This window comes from Coccinella septempunctata, chromosome X (assembly GCF_907165205.1).
Source record: "Coccinella septempunctata chromosome X, icCocSept1.1, whole genome shotgun sequence".
NCBI classification, from domain to species: Eukaryota; Metazoa; Arthropoda; class Insecta; order Coleoptera; family Coccinellidae; genus Coccinella; species Coccinella septempunctata.
The window spans coordinates 21565888-21591004 of NC_058198.1; the positions used below are offsets into that span (position 1 = coordinate 21565888).

General features: G+C 34.9%; 2 protein-coding genes across 2 annotated transcripts in view; both read right to left on the bottom strand.

The window, feature by feature from the left end:
* Window positions 1-3457: 3457 nt before the first annotated feature.
* On the bottom strand, window positions 3458-11701 carry LOC123322368. Its single transcript, XM_044910312.1, has 5 exons — window positions 11684-11701; window positions 11349-11457; window positions 11031-11156; window positions 8097-8318; window positions 3458-4095 (listed from the first exon to the last, which is right to left on the bottom strand). The coding sequence occupies exons 1-5, from the start codon at window positions 11699-11701 to the stop codon at window positions 3659-3661; spliced, it is 912 nt and encodes a 303-aa protein (XP_044766247.1). The 3' UTR covers window positions 3458-3658.
* The window catches only part of LOC123322369, a 31576-nt gene continuing 18081 nt past the window's right edge, over window positions 11623-25117 (bottom strand). The window contains exons 4-7 of the mRNA XM_044910313.1: window positions 23894-24105; window positions 12132-13176; window positions 12074-12092; window positions 11623-12021 (exon numbers count right to left, since the gene is read on the bottom strand). Of these exons, the coding sequence (XP_044766248.1) occupies window positions 11718-12021; window positions 12074-12092; window positions 12132-13176; window positions 23894-24105 (1580 nt within the window). The 3' untranslated portion in view covers window positions 11623-11717. The remainder of the gene's footprint in view (window positions 12022-12073; window positions 12093-12131; window positions 13177-23893; window positions 24106-25117) is intronic.

Below are 25117 nucleotides of genomic sequence, written 5' to 3' on the forward strand. Positions count from 1 at the left end.
TCCTTAAAGTTGTCTTTTGAAGTCGTCGAAGGGCGCTACTCGATCAATCGAACTCCTACGGGGTTTCACCTTGTTCTTTGGTTGTGCTGGACAGTTAAAACTGACAATTCGTGGATGCTCTGGATTCTCGGCTTCTCATGCACAATTCCAGGTTTTCTGCTTTTCACACAAATTGGCACAATCCCAGACCTCGTCGCCAATTATATTTTTTACGATGAAAATTCCGTTTTTAAAAATACAAACTTTATTTTGGAAATTTACAACGATGACTAGAGACTAATCTATGTTGTGTCCGCAACCCACAATACAGTTTTTCGCAATGTGAGTTGCTGAACTATAAATGTTTCATTTTGGAAAAACACGCATCCATATGTAATGAAACCCCTTTTTGTGGTGTTAAACTGTAAAAAAGAACAGTCGTCTTAAGAAACTGCACCAGTGCATTTCGATAATTATTGCATTTTCCGCATTTTTTGATAAATCAGACAGTGATTTCGCTTATTCGATATTTTTTGTTTAACTTGTGTGAAAACCGCATTCATCTGAACAAATTGTTAGTAACTGATAGAGACAGTGCCTTAGAGTTAGTTAGCTTCAATTGAAGCATTCAGAATTTGTCCAGTGTCCAGTGTATGGAAAGTGACTGGTCATATTTGAGGGATCCCTCCCGGCCTGCAAGTTCAAGGAAGCCCCCAACATCATTGGCTGTCGGTAAGACATTTTATGTTCAGTCTCTTACTGATTTGAAATCTGTACTTGTGTCTGCTTTCGCAACATCTCTAAAAATACAGTCCACACTAGCTCTACGTATATTAAATACGGTAAAACGCCAACAATCTATGTAATGAGACAAGCTAAGTAACTGATTGACTTCTGAATTAATTCTCCTCTTGCATCCTGAATGAATAGATATTTATAACATTGGGTTATCTTAAAAGAGATAAGGATGCAGGTGCACTATTGCGTAATATCAATATTGTATGGCTATATGTAGATTCAAATAGGAAACAAACAAAAGTATAATTTAAGTTAATAAGGGTTAGGATTATGTAATTATATATATTTATATAAAAACAATATTAAATTAAGAGAGAAAAATTACTAACCAAAATCGTAATAACCAACAACCAAATTTATTGAACGTAATTCCTTATGTTGATGGCCTTTAAGAAAAACTAAGAAGAATGGGTTCCAAATTCAACATAAGAACTGTTTTTAAAACGCAAAATAATTCAAGATCTATATTAACAAAAACTAAACCTCTGAACGAAAAACAAAAATCAAATTGACAACATTTCCTGTAGTTGTGGTAAAACTTATACAGGTGGAACGTCTAGATCTTTAGAAATAAGAAAACGCGAAAATAAAAATGATATTAAAAATAGAGAAATTAATAGATCAGTGATCGCAGATCATGTTTGTTCTAATACAGGAGACCACATGATGAATTGTAGTAACACTAAAATTTTAAAGACGGAGCTGGACCATTATAAACGAAAGATTAAGGAGTCTAGGTGTATTTTGTTGGATCAGAATGATAATTTGGCCAATTTTTCGGTAGAAATAGATCAAATTTGGATTAATTTGCTGAAGAAGGAACTGTCATCCGGTAATTTCAAAATTAAATGCATCAACGTTTCTATGCAGTTTCTGTTTCTATGTATTGACAATTAATATCAAACAAAAGATATAAACACCGAAACGTTACAATATAAAATTATAATTTCATAGTTCTTTATTTTCAGATCATTGTCAGGCAACAATTTTTTCTAGTTTATTTGCTCCTGACAAATTTGTACAAGAATTTACGCAGGAGCAAATTGTTTATTTCACTTTTTTAATTGATTTTATTCCAGAGATTGGGAGTTAAAGTTTCAGGAAATCCGTATCACAGGCAATGTTTACCTTCATCGCAGAGCAATTGAATGAATAAGGAACGCTGAGACGAGCAAACTCCTTGACTTCAGTTGCCGATATAGACACATCAGATCTACAGTACACAGCACTACCACCATGTTGACCACTGTTCCGACAAAAAGATGAGATTAACCTGAAATTCGATATGCCGTGGACCTGTAGTTCTTCCGAGGACTTCCAATGCTCGGTGACAGCTAGACAATTTTCACTGTTTACAAATGAATCCAACCTTAATAGGATATTAATTTCCAATGGATTGCAAGTTTAAATGAGCAAGCTTGTAAGAAATCGGGTATGCAGTTATTGCTGAGCTTTTTCATGTTCTTTCTGCTTCGTGAGTCGGAACAGAAAAATTTTGATTCTAATTCTTTCTAGCCAAATAATGGGTACTTTGATTCTTTAGAAGTCTCTTGATAGTACCGATATTTTAAAAGAGGAATACTCTTGAGGACTAGACACCAATTGTACACGTTTCGTGTTTAGGAATTTTTTTTCGTCAAGTAAGGCTGGTCGTCCATTGAGACCGGAAAGCTGCGAAATCTCGACGTCCGTATCCGTCCGTGAACGGACGAACGATTCCAGCACGTATTACAGAGAATAGATGGGACACTGGCCTTCTATGAGATGAAGTATTGTTTGGCGCTTTTCTATAGCGGATGCGATCCGTACTACAAGCAGCTTGAGGAAACTGTATTATCAACAATACTGGAGACTGTAGTAGCGAGAAAAGGCTCGAAATTTTAAAAATGTTCGCCTTACTGGGTCCGCGAAATATTTAGATCAAGAAACCTTAAATTATTTTAAAGGAATGGGTGCTACAAAGGAAATAATAGTAATAATAATAATAATAATAATAATGTTTATTTACATATTATATACATATAGTGATCTTTACTGACATATTTATGAATTGACAAATAAACAAACATTGTTTTCCCACAAAGTGAAAAAATTAATATGAATGGACAATCATGAACTTTCAACAAAGTGAAATAACTCCCACTAATTCAGAATAGTATTTACAAGAAAAATATACAATAGTTATACATTTCACATTATCAGGTATATAAATAAACAAACATTTTTTTTCCAAAAAGTGAATCCATCAATGTGAATGGACAATTAATTATGAACTTTCAACAAAACTCTCTCTGAAATCGCAGAATAATATTTACAATATAGAGGAGATTCCTTGAGTAATTTCAAGAAAAAAAAATTCATAAACATGGGACTGCAAACGATTCGTTTTCGAGATACAGAATTTTTTCAAGTTTTAATCTTATAGTATCTCATCTTTTCCTCCAGAACTTTGGTGAACCTCTGTTGATTTGAAAAATTGAAAAAGAAGCTTTGTTGTTATACAAAACTTCATGATTTGTCATATCTGCTACCCATTTTGAGAAAAAAATGTTTAATGATTGTCTTGAAACCTTCAGAAAAATCCAAATTATCATAAAAATACAGTAAGCTGTGGTGAATAAATTCATTGTTAGTTTATGACTTATTTTCTTGAAATTACTTAAGGAATCTCCCCTCTTCTTTCGTAACTCCAATTTAGGAACACCCTCTATACAACAGATGTTCATTGTAGTCAGGTAATCATTCGTCTATTATACTTCCTTCTTGAATCAAAATAATTTTTGGCTTGCAATTTAAAAGGGTCAATCAAATCTTTTTTGGGTTTGGTCCGCAGAAAGCTTGAGAACTTTGTGTCAGTTCCACCCGCAATTTTATTAACTTGCTAGCACCACCAAAATAAGATACATCTGATGATTGTTTCACATAAAATCTTATCGAGATTATGTGATGCACATTTCATAATGGCATATTCGAAAGTTTTTGATAAAATATCAAATAAAATTTTTGAAACATTTTTCCTCTCGCATATTCTTGGGATGTAATAAAATAGATAGCTGAAAGAATGACTGAAAAGTAAATGGGCATATGAACCTGGTTTTATTAAATTTCCAGATTCATATGTCCCAGGTTCAATAAAATCTGTATCCTTCACTAGCTCATTATTACTGAGTAAGTTATTCCTACAAATATCGCACCTTTTGATAGACTCATTTTTAAAAATAGTTTTTATGAGTGCACCAGTCATATACACAATTGTACATTTGGAGAGTCTTGTCCTATTAAGTTTGATGAATTTAGGAATAACTGTACTCATTTGTACTTCATTTTACTCCGAACAATCTTTTTGGAAACTGTTAGTTTCTAAAAAAGATCGTAAATTGTCCAAACAATTGTGACGAATCAGATTTTGCCCCGCCACAAAAAATTAAATTTTTCCACCGATACTTGCATAATACTGCCTGATAACCGAAATATTTTTGAAGAAAACCGTAATGCTGTCATAGGGGGTGTACCGATAACAATAGTTGTGTGTTAGATTGAAGGGAGCCTTACCGATAATTGTTAGTTCATAGCTTTCCACCGGTCAGTCCATGTTAGTAGGAAAAACTGTAACGATACTTGATTGTTTTTAATAAAAATCAAGCCTCGTTTTAAATATCCGTTTCCCTGAATTTTCCAGTTGAAACAATGCAACACCGTCTGATGGAAATTTCAGTTTCAATATAGTTATTCCGTTTCATTTTGGAAATATTTTTCAGAATCCTGATTAATAAATTCAAATTCCGTATAATTGAAATTTCCATCCTTAATCCGCCGTAAGAATTCAAAATAAAGAAAAAGTGTCTTTCTGCATTCGGCGTTGTTTTTCCGTCCACAAAAACACACCGAATTCAGTATAAAACAACGTGGATTGCAGATAACGACAGTTTCTTTTACCGATAAAGAGATAACCGCCACCGAGAATATTTCTTCTGGGGAGAATATTCGAGAATTCCGAATTTTGAGTGCAATTTTGATCACGTGACCGTCCACATGTTGGAGAGTTAATAAATAGGGCCGCACCACCAGACGAAGATTAATTCATAATTATTTCATTCGGTAGTCATTCGTTATTAATTCATGATTATTCATTCGGTAGTCATTCTGCGATTCTGTTTTCAGTCTTGATTCGGTAGTTATTCTTTTCTTGATTTCTTCGTGATTCTTTAATTCATTTCCGCTTTAATTGAGTCTGTTTTCGTATTAAAGTTTTCCTTTGCTTTTCTTTATTTTTTTTTGCTAAGTGGTGGTGTGACCGTACCGGAACAAACTGTAAGTCTTTTCTTGATACCGCATACTTCGTGATTCAAAGTTGCATTCTTTTATTTGTTTAATTGTGTTAATCCTTGTTGTTAATCCCCCTGTTTAACGCAGACTTCTGTCGCCTGGTTCTCTGGTGAACCAAGACCAGTCGACGGAAATCTCGAAGTCTTTCTACTGGTAATGCTTGGCGTGTGACACCCAAGGTTGCCACAGAAAGACCACAGTAACTTATACCGTACTACCCCTGTTGTGTTCCGTGTAGATTTCCCGTTTACCGCAGACTTCTCTCGCCTGGCTATCTTGTGACAGAAACCAATCGGCAGAAGTCTCGAAGTTTTTCTACTGGTAATGCTTGGCGTGTACACCCAAGGTTGTCACGGAGAGACCACGATAAACTACCCCGTTATCCTGTAAATTGTTGCATTGTGTTTCACCTGTATCAACCCCGTCCCGTTAATTGAATAGTTTCAAATTCTGATTGGCCTGTACACTGAAAATCACTGGAAGTGCTCGGGATCAAACCCATTGCTAAATTAACCGATTACAGAGACTTGGATCTTTCTGAGACACCCGGTTGCTGTAAATTTTGTGTAAACCCCGTACATCCGTTATTGTCTCAGAAGGAATCAAAGTGACTGCTATTAATTGTTTGCTTTCTTTAATACCTGATAGTTTGACTGAATATAGTTGATTTGAATATTCTTTAGTTCATTGATTTCACTTTCTGATCACCGTGACAAGTTATTACATTTCTGTTTTCCTTATTTTTGAACTTGGTCATCAGCTGAATATATTTCTTGACTTGAAAATAACTGTATAGTTCACTGTAATTTAGATTGTTGTAATAAATTCGGTTTTAAAGTACTTGTTATCGCTACCACCTTAGATAAACCCAACTCTGTCTCCGACTAGTAGGTACCTGGGTGGGTTTGCTATTTCTCCCTTGATTGAAAGAATAGCTGGCGCTCGAGATTAATCCTTTTCCCGACCAAACCCGTTACAAAACCGTATCTATTATGTTTTCAGAAATAATTTATTTTAATAATTCTTTCCGTTCTACCATTTTTTGTTTGCTCTGAAAAAGTTCTCATAACTTTTTCTACTTTCCTTCTCATCCGTTGCCTCTGTCTTTTTCTGGGCCAATTGAATAACTGTATCATTTTGCTTTATCCAATGGATTGGTGAGTTTCCCATAGGGGGGAGAGTTTTTCCGAGTAGAGAGGGGATATTTCTTCGCGGCCCTGGAAGGTGAAGAAAAAAAAAAGAGAGAATCGTTGTTGAGAGTTGAACGAGTGAGGTGTGTGAGAAGTTGAAACCGTACTTACGAGACAAAGGAATTTCTAAGGCAAGTGATATTTGAAATTATTACCGCTTCATTGCACCTTTATGGAATAACTAGCTGACCCGGCAAACGTTGTTTTGCCATATAAATAATTTCCTAGTAATTTCTAGTCTAAAAAATAAAAAAAAAATTAGGGGTGGACTACCCCTAACATTTAGGGGGATGAAAAATAGATGTTGGCCGATTCTCATAGATACCGGATAAGCACAAAAAATTTCATCAAAATCGGTCAAGCCGTTTGGGAGGAGTATGGCAACGAAAACTGTGACACGAGAATTTTATATATTAGATATTCTCTCTAGACTTGTGCTTGGCTGAAAACCGTGAGCTAACCATTTCCTGCTGTATATAGCTTTCCGTTACCGTAGGGTGGCATTTGGGTCCCAGGAGGACGTTGGGCCCCCCTGATTTTTCCGATTCCTGAATATTTGACCGTTTCATCCCGATTTCCAACCGTTTGAATTATAGTTATAGGTAAGATTCGCCGAGCATAGAGTTGGGATTCCATAACCGTTAAATACCCTCACCGCCGGACTCTGTGGCCGCTGTTTGACAGCCAGCCAACTTGAGGTCACCGAGAGAGAGAGAGACCGAAGGACACCGGATCATAGGCAAACCACCGAGACAGAGATAGAGGGCGTACCCCGGTGAACTGGTGTTTTTAAATTTTGACCTGACTGAATTCCGTTTATTATTTTTAAAACCGTTCGTACTTTTCATTCAATTGTGTCTGGCCTTAGTTGAAATATTTTTCCGAAACCGTGCATGTTTCTTTGCACTTAGTTTAATTGAAACTTGACTTACTTCCGTATATTTTTCCGAAACCGTGCATGTTTCTTTGCACTTAGTTTAATTGAGACTTGACTTAATTCCGTATATTTTTCCGAAACCGTGCATGTTTCTTTGCACTTAGTTTAGTTGAGACTTGACTTACTTCCGTATATTTCCGAAACCGTCCTTTTTCCTGAAGTGAAATTTTGCCAGCCGTCCTGCGCCGACCAGACACAGCCGTTGACCTCCACGATTTGGTCTACCTGTATATTCTCTTTTGTGTACAGTTTATTTTAATAGAAATAAATAGTTGAACATTTATTTTTGTTGCCAATTATTTTGCCAGTGAGAGTCTATTTATTAAATCAGTTTCATCTAAGAGTTTAGTTAGAAGAGGTAAGTACTCTTTCTGACGCCTAAAGATTGTTGAAAAGCAGACACTTAGAAGACGCTACCGCCCTAGTCTTCATCGATACCCTTCTCCACTGATACTCAAGTCTACCCGGGCTCTCCAATTCTTTGGGGATTCTGTGAGAGACGTGGGGTTTGACTGATTGCCCCACTGGCGCCCGAGCAACCGTAAGGAGCTGCCAGAGTACGAAAAGTCTGTCACACAATCTGTGGATGACAGATCCTTTCGACAATTAGAACCAAATGAATGTACTCCCATTAAATTGTTGAGAGTTAAAGTTTTAAACGACATTATGAAATGTGCAACATCAGGGTTTGTATTTCTTACTCCGTGGGAGCGAATGTAACTGAAAAAGTTCTCAAGGCAATCCTGATTGAATGCTCCTGTTAAAATGTAGCTGAAATTCTTTTCATTCAATAATTTGGAACTTAGATAAATAAATACCTTCAAACTACAAATGAAATTTTTTTATGCTTGGCACAACAACATTACGATTCTTGACTGGACAGAAGAAAGTCATGCTGCTCAGTACTTCAACAGCATAACGCCAAAACTCAATGTGCCATGATGTTTTGGTGGCAGCTTGTTTGTAAGGTTTGCCATGTGATTTTGACTTCCTTGTCACATTCAAAGAATCGAAAAGGTTGCCCAAGAATAAAATTAGATCTGCTGTATCTGCTGCTCCTGGGGGCAGGCTGTGGTTGTCCCGGATTTCTGAAAATTCAAAAGAGGATACGTTAGCAATGAATGATATATTTCAACAAAAATCTGCTGGAGAAATTATAAGTTTTGCCGACGATATGATAGTAATGTACGAAGATACATCTTGGGAAAATCTGAAACAGAAAACAATTAAAGATTTCAGGATGCTAAAGAAATGGTTCGAACAACGTAAACTCACCTTAAACCAACAGAAGACCCAATATCTAACCTTTTCATCTAATAAAGTTGGACTTCCAAATTTGGGCACCCTTCGAGTCGACGATAGGTTGGAAATAGTGAATACTAATTCAACGAAATATCTTGGTGTTTATATAGACCAACATTTGAAGTGGGATCAACATATGAATTATTTGACTAGAAAGCTAAGAGGAATTGCATACAGATTCAGATTAATACGAAAAAATATCCAATCCACAAGATATCTCCAAATACTTTATGACGCACTTGTGCAATCACAACTCTCATATGGAATCATAGGATGGGGAGGTGTCTTGGATTGTCATAAAAGAAGCATAGATGTCTTGCAAAAATATATTTTGAAAATAATTTATGGAAAGAAGTTCACATTCCCTAGTAGACAGATTTACGAACTATCAAAAGCATTAGATATTAGGCAAATCTATGCAAATAAAATTATAATAAATATTAAACAGAGGAAGATAAAATTAGTCATCAGAGAGCACAACTACCTGACCAGAACAAGAAACGTCAACTATAAAAGACAGAGGGCAGAAAAAAGAATAGGACAGAGAAGCTGCACATACCTAGCTTCTAGATTGTACCCAAATGTGCCTACGGAAATAAGAGAGCTAAGAAACATAAAGAAATTCAAGAAGGAAATAAAGAACTGGTTGACTTCAGAAGATAGATCCATGATACATAAAATAATCAATTCAACATAAAGAATAACTATATATAATTAAAAAAAAAATTAAATATGAACTAAGAAAAAGGAAAATAACCCGATTGTGACAGATATTCCCGAATGTGACTGTGAATCCGATGAAGACGAAATATATGTATACAACGGCGTGACGAGGAAAGGGGACAGAACAAGATCTTTATTTTAGTATTTTATAAATTTGTTTTAGTTAGAGTGAAATTTATTTTGAACAACTGTAAACAGTTATATAAATAACTCACAGTTTTTTTTATAGTTCAAACGAACATTGTAATATTTGAATAAACTCATTTCTATTCTATTCTATTCTAATCGTTTAAAAAAAAAAAAAATTTCATTAGTCGAGGCTAAGGTCTACTTTTCAATAGTACAAAAATTTTTGGTTCTACGAGAGTAAAAATGTGTGCTCAAGTTTTGAATCATACTGTACAGATTTTATTTGTTTGAGACAATTTTTTGTCTAAAAATTTGGAAATTCAACATATTTGGACAAAACATAACTTTTGCTGACATATTGAATTATTTAAGTCAGATTTTAACTTTTTATGAAAACAAGAATAAATGAAATTCTACAGGATCAATTATTACGAGATCAGGAATCAAAATACAAAATCAATGAATGATTTAACTACATCTTCACCTACTTCTTTGTCACTTCTCAATTACAAACTCTAGCCAACTTACCCCATTGTGAAATGCGCTTCATCAAAGATCCTACAGTATGACTGAAGACCTGTGTGCACATTTTCACCTTCATTTTATTTATTTTCGAAGGAAGCACATGGGCATCGGTCAACTTATAACAGATTCTAGTATCTGGATCAGATGTGTCCAGATATAGTCCAAGAGCCAGGGCCGTCTAATAGTAGAACTGTTGAATATGTTCCCATTTCGCAATCCTCCTTTCATTGTTCATAAGAAAGTGTGCCTCCTTATTAAGCAAGTTGTTCCTGAGGCCCTTCAGTAGATGAGAGGTGTCAAAAAGGGGTAAAACTTCTTTATCATCTACCAGGAACCCCAGGTACCTATCTTCAATATTTTGTTGGAGACACACTTTCTTTCTTTCTTCAATCAGCAATTTTATTGCCGTTTGGTTGGTTGTGCCCTGATCACAAATTGTGACGAGCACTACCAACCCAATGCTGTGGCATGCCGCGATCAATTCCTTGATTAAATTCTTCAATTTTACCGCCTTTATGGGGCCTTTACTAAAAGTAAAGGCAAGCGGTTGCTTGAATTGCTTGTATAAGCCTTTTAAAAAGAAGACATTAGCATGGTCCGCTAAAACCGCTGCACTCTCATCCCCATAATCCTCTAAACCAATAATAATATCTTTTGCTCTATCATAGCTCAAGTGAGTTTGTATTGCTAACTCATTAAAAATAAGAGCACAAAATCTTTCCTGATTATTTTTGATTTTCTTGATTGTCTTTTTCAATTGCTCAAAAATATGGTGATTGATACCAGGTCCAAAAGGTAATTTTTGAAGAAGTCTCATCAATGTTTTGGGGGATGGGAGAGCAAACATACTGCACAATAAACGATACCCCTTTGGACTAGAGTTATACAAAGCAAGAGCAAGTACTTTCTCGTCCAAAGTAAATCTTCTTGCATTTACCTTAACTCTCTGATTCCTCAACTGACATAAAATAAAATTGTAAGTTGGTCCAGAGATATGCTCAGAAAGCCTCTGAAATCCATCAGACGAAATTACTTGTTTAGCATAAGCTAATCGTTGCCTCAAACATTTATTTTGGAAATTTTGTAAAATGAAGTGGGTAAGGATTGAAACAAACACAAACCTTCTGGTATTGATTTATCTATCCCACTTGGTCCAGCTTCAGAAGTTATTTTCTCCTTATTAACTACTGAAATCACTTCAAAAAGCTTTGGCTCATTTGTAAGCAGATCTGTACTAGTACTAGTACCTGATAAAAGAACAAAGTGTTGAAATATCAAATCATAAAATTTATCATATATCGTGCAAAAAATAAACACTCCACCTCAATTTCGAAGAATTTCTAGCAGATTATTGGTGGGTTTCAAATTTCAACTATTTCGTCAGTAAATAGTGCATTAAGATATTGGGACAATTAAGTATTTAAAAATTGTGGGCTTACCTGGTACACCAATTGTTGGAACTGCATCAACTGTGAGACCTCTTTTACTTCCTGGTAAATGATAAATCTCGGGAAAATGTGAATGACACACGTAATATCTGTTGTATATCTGTTCATCGTATAATTCTTTCCAATCTTGTGGACAGGGTTGGGCGACGTCGAGAATGTCATGTCGACAATTAATTGTTGACGCGTCAACAACGGTGTCGACGTCGACAATGTCAACAAAGTAGACAGCAGTTCAGCACAAAAGCTATTGCTGCATTCAAAGTCAAACGTTATCAATATTTTAATAAAACTTTGAAAAAAACATTCAACACGAACAAAAAATTAACATTCACAGCTATGAACATAAAATATAATGTTTATTTAATCTTCTACGTCACTGGTTAAACTGGATGCTGAATCAGGATCCAAATTTTCTTCAATATTGTCACTCTGCAGGGTGAAATATAAGTGTACCAACATTTTAGAATGTTCGAATGATAATCTATTTCGTAGAGGGGTGTGTATGTATCCCCAGTTAGAGAACAATCGTTCGAGTTGAGCAGAAGAGGCAGGAATTTTAAGCAATTTGAGCGCTAAGCTGCCTAGGACCGGGCATTCCATTTGGGCCATCCTCCAAAATACTAAAGGCTTGTTTGCCTTTTTATGAAAAAGAATTTGAATATGCCTGAAAAAATATAATATAAGAAGGTAAAATGAAGAAGTTTAAGTAGAACTACTGATTAGGAGTGCTAAGTACTTAATTTCAACAATTTTTCAATATAGCTTCTAATGAACCTAAAGATAGTTTTGAATACTTATGCAACATACCTGATCTTGTGTTAAATTTGTCCCATTCTTCTATGCCTTTGTTGTCGAGTAGTTTGAATAGGAAAGCGTTTATTTTTATAGTATAAGCAGATGTTAGCTTCGAAATATCATATGTCGGATGAAGAAAGTACGCTGTTAATGCATACACGTTAAGCGCTATCTCTTGCCTGTTTTTCAGTTTTTCTACGAAAATTTCTGGTACCTTCAATGTCAGCCAAAGATTCACAGCATCTACTAGGGACATTTCAGCGCTCTGACAGGTATTGATAAGATTGCAAATTGGATTTTGTATGTCAAAATTTTTTTGGACTTCATCAATAAAGTCGTCATTGAATATCAATTCGATTACTTTAGGCTTAATTTTTTTCCTTGTAGCTGCTAGAATTTGTTTTATATAAGGCAGGATCTCTATGAGACTTTTAAATGAATCACGATAAGAGCACCAACGCGTCTCGGCAGGAAGCTTAATTATACGCCCTCCTTTGGATATAATCATCTTTTCAAAATCAGATTGTTTGAATTCCTTTAGTACAAGAACAACGTTGTCCACTAACTTTTTATCTAGGATGTCCTTTGCTAAAAGATTACCTGTGTGACAATTGCATGTACTGTGCCACATACGATGTCTTATTAGAGAACCCATTTCAACCATTGCACTAGCATTATCGGAAACTACAGCGTACACGTCAACGTTATATTTTTCTTTGACAATTGTTGTAGATTCCATAATTATCTCTGCAAGTTTTTCTGCAGTTTCTGATTCAGTCGTTAAATCCCTGGCATCAATAAAACCGCTTTTACCATCTGTTGAGTGCAACATAGTAACCACGGTCTTGGTGTTGCTTGATGAATTCTTCCAACCATCGCACAAAATAACCGCATCTGAGTTTACCCTTCTGCGGGCACCATCAATACATTCTTGATAGCATTTTTTTAAAAGTGTTGTGCTGAGTTTTTTACGTCCAGGTATTTTATCCACATACGCAGGACGTGTCCGTGAAGTTAGCACCCACTTTTTCGAAAATGAAGAAAATTTTTTTTGCATTCGTTAGTAACTCGTTAGTTACTATTTGTAACACCAAAATTTTCGTTTGTACCTTAAAGATACTGGTAGAAAAACACCGCATTCCGCTGGGTGCTAACTTCACGGGCACCCACTGTTCGATTTTTCGCGAAAAATAAAATACACTTGGGAAGTCCATCGTTAGTAACTATTTGTAACACAAAAATTTACGTTTGTAACCTAACCTATGATGGGAAAATGACACCCCCAAAACGTGAAGTTAGCACCCACATTTTCGAAAATGAAGATAATTTTTTTGCATTCGTTTGTAACTCGTTAGTAACTATTTGTAACACAAAAATTTTCGTTTGCAACCTAACCTATGATGGAAAAATGACACCCCCAAAATATGAAGTTAGCACCCACATTTTCGAAAATGACGAAAATTTTGCGAAAAATAAAGTACAGTTGGGCAGTTCATCGTTAGTAACAACTCGTAACATACAAATTTTTGTTTGTAACCTCACCTATAACGGAAAAATGACACTCTCAAAATGTGAAGTTAGCACCCACATTTCCGAAAATGAAGATAATTTTTTTTGCATTTGTAACTCGTTAGTAACTATTTGTAACACAAAAATTTTCGTTTGTAACCTAACCTACCTATGATGGGAAAATGACACCCCCAAAATGTGAAGTTAGCACCCGCATTTTCGAAAATTACTTCACGGGCACCCACTGTTCGATTTTTCGCGAAAAATAAAGTACAGTTGGGAAGATCATCGTTAGTACCGACTCGTAACACACAAATTTTCGTTTGTTACCTAACCTATGATGGAAAAATGACAACTCCAAAATGCGAAGTTAACACCCACTTTTTCGAAAATTAAGAAAATTCGTTCTGGATTCGTTGGTAACTCGTTAGTAACGTTTTGTAACACAAAAATTTCCGTTTGTACCTCAAAGATACTGCTAGAAAAACACCGCATTTCTCTGGGTGCTAACTTCAAGGCCATCCACTGTTCGATTTTTCACGAAAAATAAAGTACAGTTGAAAAGTTCATCCTAAGTTACTATTAATTTTTTTTGCATTCCTTTGTAACTCGTTAGTACCCTGTTACTAAATGTTCGACACACATAATTTTTCATTAGTATACTACTCTTCAATTGACAACACCCCTAAAGTGCAAAATTAGCATATACACATTTTGGAGAATTCTGAAGTAGTGTATTGCTTCCGTAAAATGAGTACTTCCTCTGTAACTACATATTTGTGACACAAATTTCTGTTTCTTTTGAGTATTTTTTTCATGGAAATTTTCGTCTGGGGCCCAATGTTTGTGCTCGAAGTAACTTTGCATTTTTATCCATACCCACATATCTCACATCCAATTCATATTGATCGAAGAATTGTCAGGTAGGAGGAGAAATGAAATAAACGTCTTTATACCCAAGCCTTTCACTGTCTCATCAATTTTAGGTTTTTTGAATATAAATTGAATAATATTTTAAGAGAAAGTATATTTTCAAAATAAATTTACATGGTAAAATATAAAATTTTTCAAATACTATACAATAGTAGGTGGACGTCCAGTAACACTGTTTTTGGTACAATTTTCATTTTTTTGGACATATCATTGTATAACCCCAGCGCTCCATCATTTCTTCGACAGATAGCAATGTAGTGTCCCAAGCTCGTCCTAGTATGTGATTTCTGGTAACATACCAAACCCCGTAATATGAACTGATGTTCATAAATTTTCCAACTTTACATTTTCGGCTTCACTCGTATCAATGAAAATATGAGTGCTGAATTCATTGTCCACTAATATTGCCTCAGAACACATTCTGCAATTAAACTGTCCTCGCAGTGATTCCAGAAGCGTGTTTTCGAGGTTTTTAGGCTCAGTCAGCTGAATGGTTTTATACATTCGTGTGAACGTTTCTTCGTGAGAGCATTCCATGCACTTACGCTTTTCTATCACACTATATAATCCTTGTCCCATTTTTTGTAGAGCAGATATGATATTATCTTGGCAGTCCACTTTAACGATTTGGTGGTTTATCGTCAGCTTTTTTTGTTCGTAGAGTTGACTGAGGAACACAGCTCTTTCCTAATAAAATTGGCTGCCCGATCCTTTGTTAGCTAATGTACTGAGTAGGTTGAATATTTTAAGATCTTCCTTATTTTCATTAATTTCTCGTTGAAAAGCCCTACCCAGGCAACACAGACTTCTCCGCGAGATCTCTGGGAGGTTATAATGAGGATCTTATGCGAACTCCTATTGCGAGGTCTCGACGATCTCTATGTGCCTTAACTAAGCGACATTCTCACTGGTGTACGCAGGAGAAATCTCAGAGACCTCAGATTGCTTTTTCCAGGTATCATCTTATTGCGAGTACCAGAAGATGTCTCAAACTTAACATCAATGAGCATTTCTTATTGCGACTTTCTGAAGTTATCCCGAATATAACCAGAATAATAAATTCTCAATGTGAGTTCCTAAAGTTATCGCGAACGTGACATGAATGAGAAATTCCTAATGCGAGTTCCTCAAGTTATCCGAAACGTTGCCTGAATGAGATATTCTTATTTCGTGTTCTTGAGATTTTCCTAAAAATGTGTATTTGCTAACTTCGCATTTTGAGGGTGTCATTTTACCAATATATGTTAGGTTACAAACCTTGTTACGAATAGTTACTAACGATGTACTATATTCTAATAAGTAAGTAAGCACCCAGTGGAATGCGGTGTTTTTCTGGCATTATCTTTGAGGTACAAATGAAAATGTTCGTGTTACAAATAGTTACTAACGAGCTACGAAAGAATGCAAAAAAATTGTCTTCATTTTCGAAAATGTGGGTGCTAACTTCGCATTTTGGGGGTGTCATTTTTTCATTATATATATATATATATATATATATATATATATATATATATATATATATATATATATATATATATATATATATATATATATATATATATATATATATATATATATATATAATATAAAATAAACAGAAATCTGGGCCACGTTGCTGGTAATTTTGTTTTAGACAAATTCAATGGAAAAAGAATAAATGTTGATCAGAGGCTAGATACTTACGGAGCTGAATGTAGGAGATTAGAAATCACAGAAGATTCAGAAAAAATTGAGATGTTGATGCAGGCAAAGATTGGTACAACTCCATATTCATAAAAAACATTTGTCAGAAACATTCGTAGATAAGGGATGGAATTTAATAGTCTATGCAATAAATTTTAAATATTTGAATGGATCATTGCTAGATTATGCTTTAAAAAAAAAGATAATTACATGAAACAAATAAAAATATAGACAATATAACATTAATAAACTTGATCGCGGCTGGATTACCAATATATGTGAGAGAGAAAATAGATAGACAAAATTTGAAAGATTCTGAAGATTTATTCAATGGGTTATAATAAGGATTTAATAATAATAAGGATTTATTTCCAACAGGCAGCGCCCAATAACAGGAAATCTACAAAAACTATGAATTAAAACTAATATGAGAAAAGGTAACTTATAGACTAGAATTTAATTACTAAGAAGCATGAACAGTGGAACTAAAAAAATAAACAAGTTGCCAACAGAAAAAAAATTTAAACTAACACTCATATCCATTATCACAAAAATTAATGAAAGTTTTACATATCGTGGAAACACTATCAAAGTAAATATCACAGAGGGTAAAGAGGTCATGGAAATATAGTTGAAAAGAAGAAGTACGACAGTAATAGGAATGTTGACCCTATAAATAAAAGCAATAAACAAGAATCGCATTGAAAATTTTTTATCAACCTTGCAGAATTTGTGAGAATAAAGGTAAAAATAATAGATACCATCCTCGAAGTCTCTGCTGGTACAAAGAAGAAACGAGCAAGATCGGAACAAAAATAGTGAATACAGGTGCCCCACTAGAAGTAGAAGTGGATAATCATGATCCAAAAAACTCGAGTTCCCTCCACTAATTTCAGTTGAAGTACTAATAAACGATGTACTGGAAGCTGAAGGTATTTATGACCCAGTTTCTAGTATAACAGTGATAAATTCCAAATTGGTACAGGTGAAGAATAACAAAAAGGAAAATTTTCATAACACAATAAAAATAATAAGTGGAAGGAGTAAAACTGAAGGATTAATTAAATTCAAAGCAAAAATTCTGGAAAAAGAAAATAATATTAATGCATTTATATTCAACAATGATAATTACCATGTTTTACATTCTTTTTTTTTTAATGATAGATATCATTAATTACATCTGCCAAATTCCTCTTTATTCAGTAGCATTTTGTGTTCACTATTAATTTGGTGATAATTCGTATTAAGTTATAAAATCGATCACTATGCCTAATTTTACCAATGAAGATTATTTAAATCTCATTCTATTTCATGGAGAATGTAATAAAGTTGTAGATAGAACGATTCGACTGTTCATTGAGAGGTTTCCTCCTAGGTAGACCAACTAGAGATACCATTAACAGAACCATGACAAACTTGAGAAATGTCGGATCTTTCGTTAAGAAAACTACACACATAGAAAAAAAGTGTAGTAGAAGATGAGAACAACGAAATTACAGTTCTTGCATATTTTCGTGTGAATCCTCAAAATTCTCTCAAAGATGCCGAGATTGATCTGGGATTATCTCAATCGAGTGTTTGGAGAATATTAAAAAAACATAAAATGCACCCATATAAATTCAATAGGGTACAGCATTTGAAGGAAACTGATTTCGTCAGGAGAACAGAGTTTTGCGAAGCTATGATGATTCGATTTCAAGAGAATGAAAACTTTTTGGATTGTATAATTTGGACAGATGAATCTAAATTCACAAAGAATGGTTCTTTCAATAGGCATAACAGTCATTATTGGGATGAAGAGAACAACCACCACTTCAGACAATGGAACTTTCGAGAGACCTGGAGTTTCAATGTTTTTTTGCGCCATCAAAAATAATGCAATTCTCGATGTTCACATTTGTGATGGGACTTTTACTGGTAAGATAAAACACTACACATGTTTGCATTATTTAAAGAATGTTCTCCCTTAAGAGATAGATATTCTGACATATTTACTCAAATAATTGAGCCGCTAGTACAGAACCATAATGACTTATGGTATCAACAAGATGGCGCGCCTCCACACAATTCACTCAATGTGTCAAATATCCTCTAGAGGCTATTTGAAGATCGATGGTTGGCGAACAATGGTCCACATCTTTGGCCACCACGTTCTCCTGATTTATAACTCCTTTAGACTATTATGTTTGGGGTAGGATAAAAAATATTGTCTACTCAAGTCCCCTGACTGATAAAGAGGACTGCATAGAACGAGTCAGAAATGCGTTCAGGTTTGTTTAGATTTTTAGATTCATAGTTTTGAAACTCAATTTGGTTTTTAAACACTTGAAGTCGGTTTCAAGAAGGGGTGAAAAATCTACAGCATGGTTCAAATAACAGTTCCTGAAAATTTCATCTTTTGAAAAGAAGGGAAAAGAAATAGCTGAAAATTCATGACGAAAAACAGTTTTTTGTGAATAACTCAGAAAATATCCATTTTAGGGCAAGGGTGTGATTTATTTATATATTTATTTATTAGTGAAAGGAATACAAACAGGATAAATCCCATAAGAAGTATTCACAGATAATTCATTCAAGTGCTAACCTTAAAACATAACAAAATATTACATCTTAATACCTAAAGAAAAAAACAATTTAAACTACCTAAATTCACGAAAGCAAACCTCTTTTAAGTGATTTCTTAATTTTAGCAGTACTATCAGCGAACAAATCAAAATCAATCGGGCAACTATTCACCGTTGCCATAGCCCTTCATAGGGGTGAATTCATGGCACTGTTGGTTCTCCTTAAAGGAACAAAAAAAAGATCCTTATGCCTTAGGTGTCTATAAGGAGCATAAAAGTTAATACCCTCCAGGCTATCACAGCTCAATTTGTTAGTGACAAGTTTATGTACAAAAAGAATGTCATTTATTTTCCTATTATTTTCAAGGCTGTTGAAATTGAAATGTTTGAGCCTCAATTCATAGTTATTTGGATCTCTGGGCTTTAAATAAAAGTTACATTTGAAACTTAAAAATTTGAGAAACTTCTTTTGAACTGATTCAATTCTATTTATATACGTTATGTAAAATGGGTTCCATACAATTGAAGCGAAATTTAACCTACTATTAACAAGCGAAAAGTACAATATCTTCAAGGCCAACTGATTTTTGAAAGGTTTACAATGTCTCATTATGAATCCAAGCATACGGTTAAAAGAAGCTATAAGGGAATCTATGTGGTTATCAAAAGAGAGTTCAGCATCAAAGATTACACCAAGATCTCTGATACTGGTGACTCTAGATAATTTAATGTTGTTCAACGTGTAAGAGTACTGCAGTGCTCTCTGACTACGCGAAAAGGTCATAACTGAGCATTTCAGGTGATTAATGTACAGGCCATTAGCTCTACAATAAGCAGCGAAAATCTCCAATTCCTCTTGCAATTCTAAACAATCTCTCAAAGAACTTACAATTCTAAAAATTTTCAAATCATCTGCAAACAACAAAAATTTGCACTTTTTGAAGCATTCAATAATGTCATTTATACAGGGGTCGGCATAAGTCAGGCAACGCTCTCGAAATTTCGACATCCGCCATTTCATGCAGGATGGAGCTCCGCCGCACTACGCGTTATGTGTGCGGGAGTACACTTACAGTAACCCTTTTTCGAATACCTTTTGTATTATTTTTTAATAAATATATTTTGACGCTGCATTTATTTATCTTAATGCAAATTTGCCTGATGCAAATTGGTTGCCTGACTTATGCTGACCCCTGTATAAATTAAAAATAACAATGGGCCTAAATGTGAACCCTGAGGTACACCAGATGATACAAAAATGCTGTCGGAGCAATAACCACCAATTTCAACGTATTGCTGCCTATTTGTTAGATAAGATTTGAACCATGACATCATGACTCCCAAAACACCAATTTTATCAAGTTTGTTAAGTAGCAAATCTCGGCAGACCCTGTCAAATGCCTTGGTGAAATCCGTATAAACTACATCGACTTGTGAACCCCTCCCCAAGCAATCATGCAAGTACTCGACCAAACTAGTTAAATTGGTTTCCACAGATCTCCCTTCAACAAAACCATGTTGTTCACTTATAATTTGATCTTTTACTACATAATGTAACCGTGGAAAGACAAGCGATTCAAAAATCTTCTCAAAAACCGAGAGCTTGCTTATAGGTCGGTAGTTATTAATAACTGTTTTGTCACCATTTTTGAAGACTGGAACGACGCATGCCACCTTCCGTAACGTGGGAAAAACCCCTGTTCTTAGTGATTTATTATAAATTAAAGTCAAAGGTGTTCTGAGGGAAAAACTACAGGATTGCACGAAAAAAGAATTCAACATGTCAGGGCCAGCGCCCTTCCTCTTATTCAACATTCTCAGTGCCTTTTCTACTTCAGATTCAGAGAACTGAATATAGGATAGAGCCTTCTGTGAAGTGTGTGTATAGTTCTCAAACGTTGTATTATCAACATTTTTTTGATCTTTTAGCGGTATATAAGTGCTAGCGAAATACTCAGAGAAAAGATTACTAATCTCCAGTCCGGTTTTACCTGTACAATTATTATATGACAGCGTATTAGGTAGAGCTTCATGTTTATTCTTGACTGAGCAGTACGTGAACAACTTGCTTGGATCATTTACAATATCAGATTCCACAGTGGTTATGTATTTGTTGAAATCAGCTGAAATTAGTCTTTTAGATTTGTTACGGAGTATTTTGAAGTTCAAATAATCATTTAAATTTTTATATATTTTCCATTTTTTATGAATTCTATTTTTCAGTCTTATTGTTTTGTTCGTTTTTGCAGAATAGTAAATTGGAAATTTCTTGGACTTCTTAATTTTAGGAACATGAATATTAACTAAATCGTACAATATCTCATAGAAAATATCTACATCTTCATTTACATCCTCATTGATTAACAAATCAGACCATTCAATTCCAGCGATTGAAGAATTAATCGAATCATAATCAGCCTTTTTGAAATTGAAAAAAATTCGTTCTTTTACAGTAAAAGGTTCGCAGCGATAAGCATCGAATATAAATTCCAATGCTGGATGATATTTATCCTCGGGCACCAAAGGGCCATCACAACGTTCTAAGTTCTTAATTTTACAAACAATGGATAGGACCAAGTCCAGAGTTTTTGCCATTGAATTTGGAATGCTATTAAAGTGCAAAAGTTCACAAAGGGAAAAGGTATCGACAATATTAAAGTATTTTGCTTCTACATTTATAGGTTCAAGATAAGAACCATCATCACTTAACTCCCATGTAGTGGAAGACAAATTGAAATCTCCAAGTATCAAAAGCATTCACTCACATTATTTTTTAACGTAGATTCAATATCTGCCATAAAAAATGGAGTTCTAATTTGAAAAAAATTGATTTTTCACGATTTTGTCATCCCTAACTTTGAAAGCGATTTTTCCACCCCCTGTATCATGAATCGCGATTTCGATTTTTAAAGTGGATACATCAATCTTACATCTTGAAAAATCCCAAAAATGAAAATTTTCCATCCAAAAACCTCGAAGTTATTCTTGTTTCAGCGGAGCTCTATTTTCGATTTTTTTTTCGAATTTTCCCGCTCAGAGAGAATTTTCCAACCAAAACTGAAAAATGTTACATCAAAATAACTTGAAATTTTCTAAGGAATCTATTTCTGCAATAAAAAAATGGTGTTCTAATTTGAAAAACGGAAGTTGACGTCATTTCCGGAAAAACCGGAGGTGCTCATGCCTTGAAAATATTTTAGATTTCATCAGCATCGTGAAATATTTATAAGTGCTGAATGTCATGAAAATACGTTCAGTAATTTCCCGTATAAATATGGGTGAGGTTCCTCGTGAAAGACCCTGTAGATGCACAATAAATGTTAAAATTGAGATAGAAAACAAGTATCACAATGGAGCATGGTTTGATTGAGGAATCTTACAGTCCTTTCGCGGCACCAGTAACGTTAGCATTTAAAAGAGATGAAGGAAAAAGGAGCCGATTATGTACAGACTTCAGAAATTTGAACAAAATAATTGTTCCACAATCTCAACCATTTCCTTTGATAGAAGATTTAATGGAGAAAACAATTGATTGCAAATTTTTTACGATACTAGATGTTAATTCAGCGTTCTGGTCCATCCCATTAAGGTTACGAGACAGGCAAAAAACAGGATTTGTAACACAAGAGGGTCACTACCAATGGACCTGTTTACCGTTTGGATTGAAAACAGCTCCAGCTATTTTCCAACGTATCTTGGGGAACATAATGAGAAAATACAAATTAACCAAATTTGCTGTCAACTACATTGACGATATATTGATTTTTTCAAAGACATTCGACGAACATATAAGACATCTAGAACTACTCATGGAAGCCATTCAAAATGGGGGATTCCGACTGAAATTCACGAAATGTAAGTTTGCAACTAATTCGGTTAAATATTCGGGACATGTGATAAAAGATAATAGAGATTCCGCTATTTCCTTCAATATCTTAGCTGATACAAAGTCAGCTCCACAACTCTTTTTGTTCTAGAGCGATTTGATCACATCGATAATTTCATATTTATCTACTGGAAGAAAAAAAAAGTTTCAGTTTTAATTGAACTTAGTGTAGAGAACTGAGATATATTACCTCCATAATTTTCGAAAATGCAAGTTTTCGCAATCGACGAAAAATAATTCGCGAAGGCATCAGCCACCACATCTGAATCCGAACCTAATAAACCGTTCATGTTCAAACGAATAACATCATCATGCTTTTGTCTACCTGTTTCTTGATTCACAATTTTCCAAACAGCTTTATTCTTATTATCTGAAAGGTTGATGAGATTGCTGTGGTATTCTAGTTTTGAAGTCTTGAGAAGCCGATTATAGTCGGTTTTAGCTTTTTTATAGACCTCCAAAGCATGTTGAGTTCTACAATTTTTCAGCAGCCAAAAGAGGTTCTTGAGTTCTTGACTAGCCAGCCTAATTTCAGGTGTCAACCATTTCACATTAGACCTTTCAGAAATATCTTGGTGTCTTAGTGGACAACAATTATTTATTGAAGACTGCACAATGTCAACGAAAGAACTAAAAGACTCGTCAGTACCAGTCGCAGTGTATACATTATCAAAATTGGCATGTGAAATCTCCATTACAAGATTTTGTAAAGTTACAGATGTTATGTTCCTAGTTAAGGTATATCTTTGTGCTCTCGTAGAAACTGTAACACTAGTGTGAAAGAAATAATCGAGGCATACTATCTTGTGATCGCTAAAATGACCCTCAAACACCTTCGTCTCACATTGACTCAAATCAGTGTTAGTAATTGTATAGTCAACTTTTGTACTGGAAGTATGCCCTGCTGCATTCGTAAAAATACGAGTTGGTAGTAAAGAAGATATCTTCAAATTGAAAGAAAGCAATAAATCAACCATAAGATCTCTATCTCTAGAATCGCTCAAATAATCAACATCGAGATCACCGCACAGAAATGAAAAATTAACAGAGTTAATACAATAGTCTAAAACATGATAGAGCCTTTCAAGAAAGATGTTAACACTTCCTGAAGGAGGTCTATAGACACTCAAAACACATATTTTCACACTATCAAAAACTACCTTTACCGCACAGAACTCGCACTCCATTTCCACGGAGAACCTGGAAATGTCCATGTTTGTCACTTGAAGACGAGATCTGGCAAAAATGGCAGTACCACCATGCTCTCGTGATGATCGGCAGAAACTTGATACTAGTTTGAAACCAGGTATCGACATGACGCTCAGATTAATGTCTTCGCACCAATGTTCAGCAATACTGATAATAGATGGATTGCTATCTGACACAAGAACACTCAGATTGTTAATTTTGCTGGAAAGTGATCGCGCATTTAGCTGCATTAGCCGAAATCTAAACATATCACCCTCCGAGTCAACGTGGACATCTGAAAAGCTTGAATTCAGCGATCCTGAATGTCTGTCTTACGTTGGTAAAAAGAATGGACGCTACATCTATTGGGCCAATTTTATTCAACCTTTACTTTATCATATTCAGTAGAAGGAATTAAAACCTTAAATGACGAATAACTCTCTGGGTATTTATATTTCAGGGACTCACATTTAACGTCCGTGAAGTTATTCTTCAGAAAAGCCGTAAGATCCTCAGTAGTAGTTGTTGGCTTTAGGTTTGGGACGTGTAAAGCCTTGTATTTGATGATTTCTTCTACCGTACAGGAAAGAAGAAGAGAAATTTCCAACAACAAATGTACGTCGTGTACTTTTCCTCTCCTTTCTCCGCGTAACTATTGACCAATCAGTATTATCTCTCTCAGGATTATTTATATTCCTATTGGTAACATCGGAATAACCTTTCGAATCAACTACAGACAACGCTGATGAGGTTGAGTTTTCATAAACATTGGTAATCTGATTGTTTATAGTATCAGGTGAATGACTTGATCGATTCACATGTGAAGATTGAAGACGCTTGTTCCGTTCAGGTGCCGCATTTTTTTTGACATCCGATAAGACTCGTGATGACGATATGTGTTGTTGTTGTTTACCTGAAGCGGCGATATCTGTACTAGATTTTTTCGTAGAGTTCTCCAACTTCTTATTCAGGTCTGAAATAATTTCAGTTTTTTCATTAAGTTGTTTTTCCAAGACAGAGATCTTGAATCTCAGGAGTGCATTATTCTCAGCAAGAATTCCATTTTTGTCCTCTAGTTCAGCCACAATTCTTTTCAAAAACTCGTGAGATGAAAATTCCACATCAACAACTGGAGCTTTGGGTTCAGCTTCAATGACTGTCACCGATCGCGGATCTTGTTCATCACCAGATTTGTTACCCGC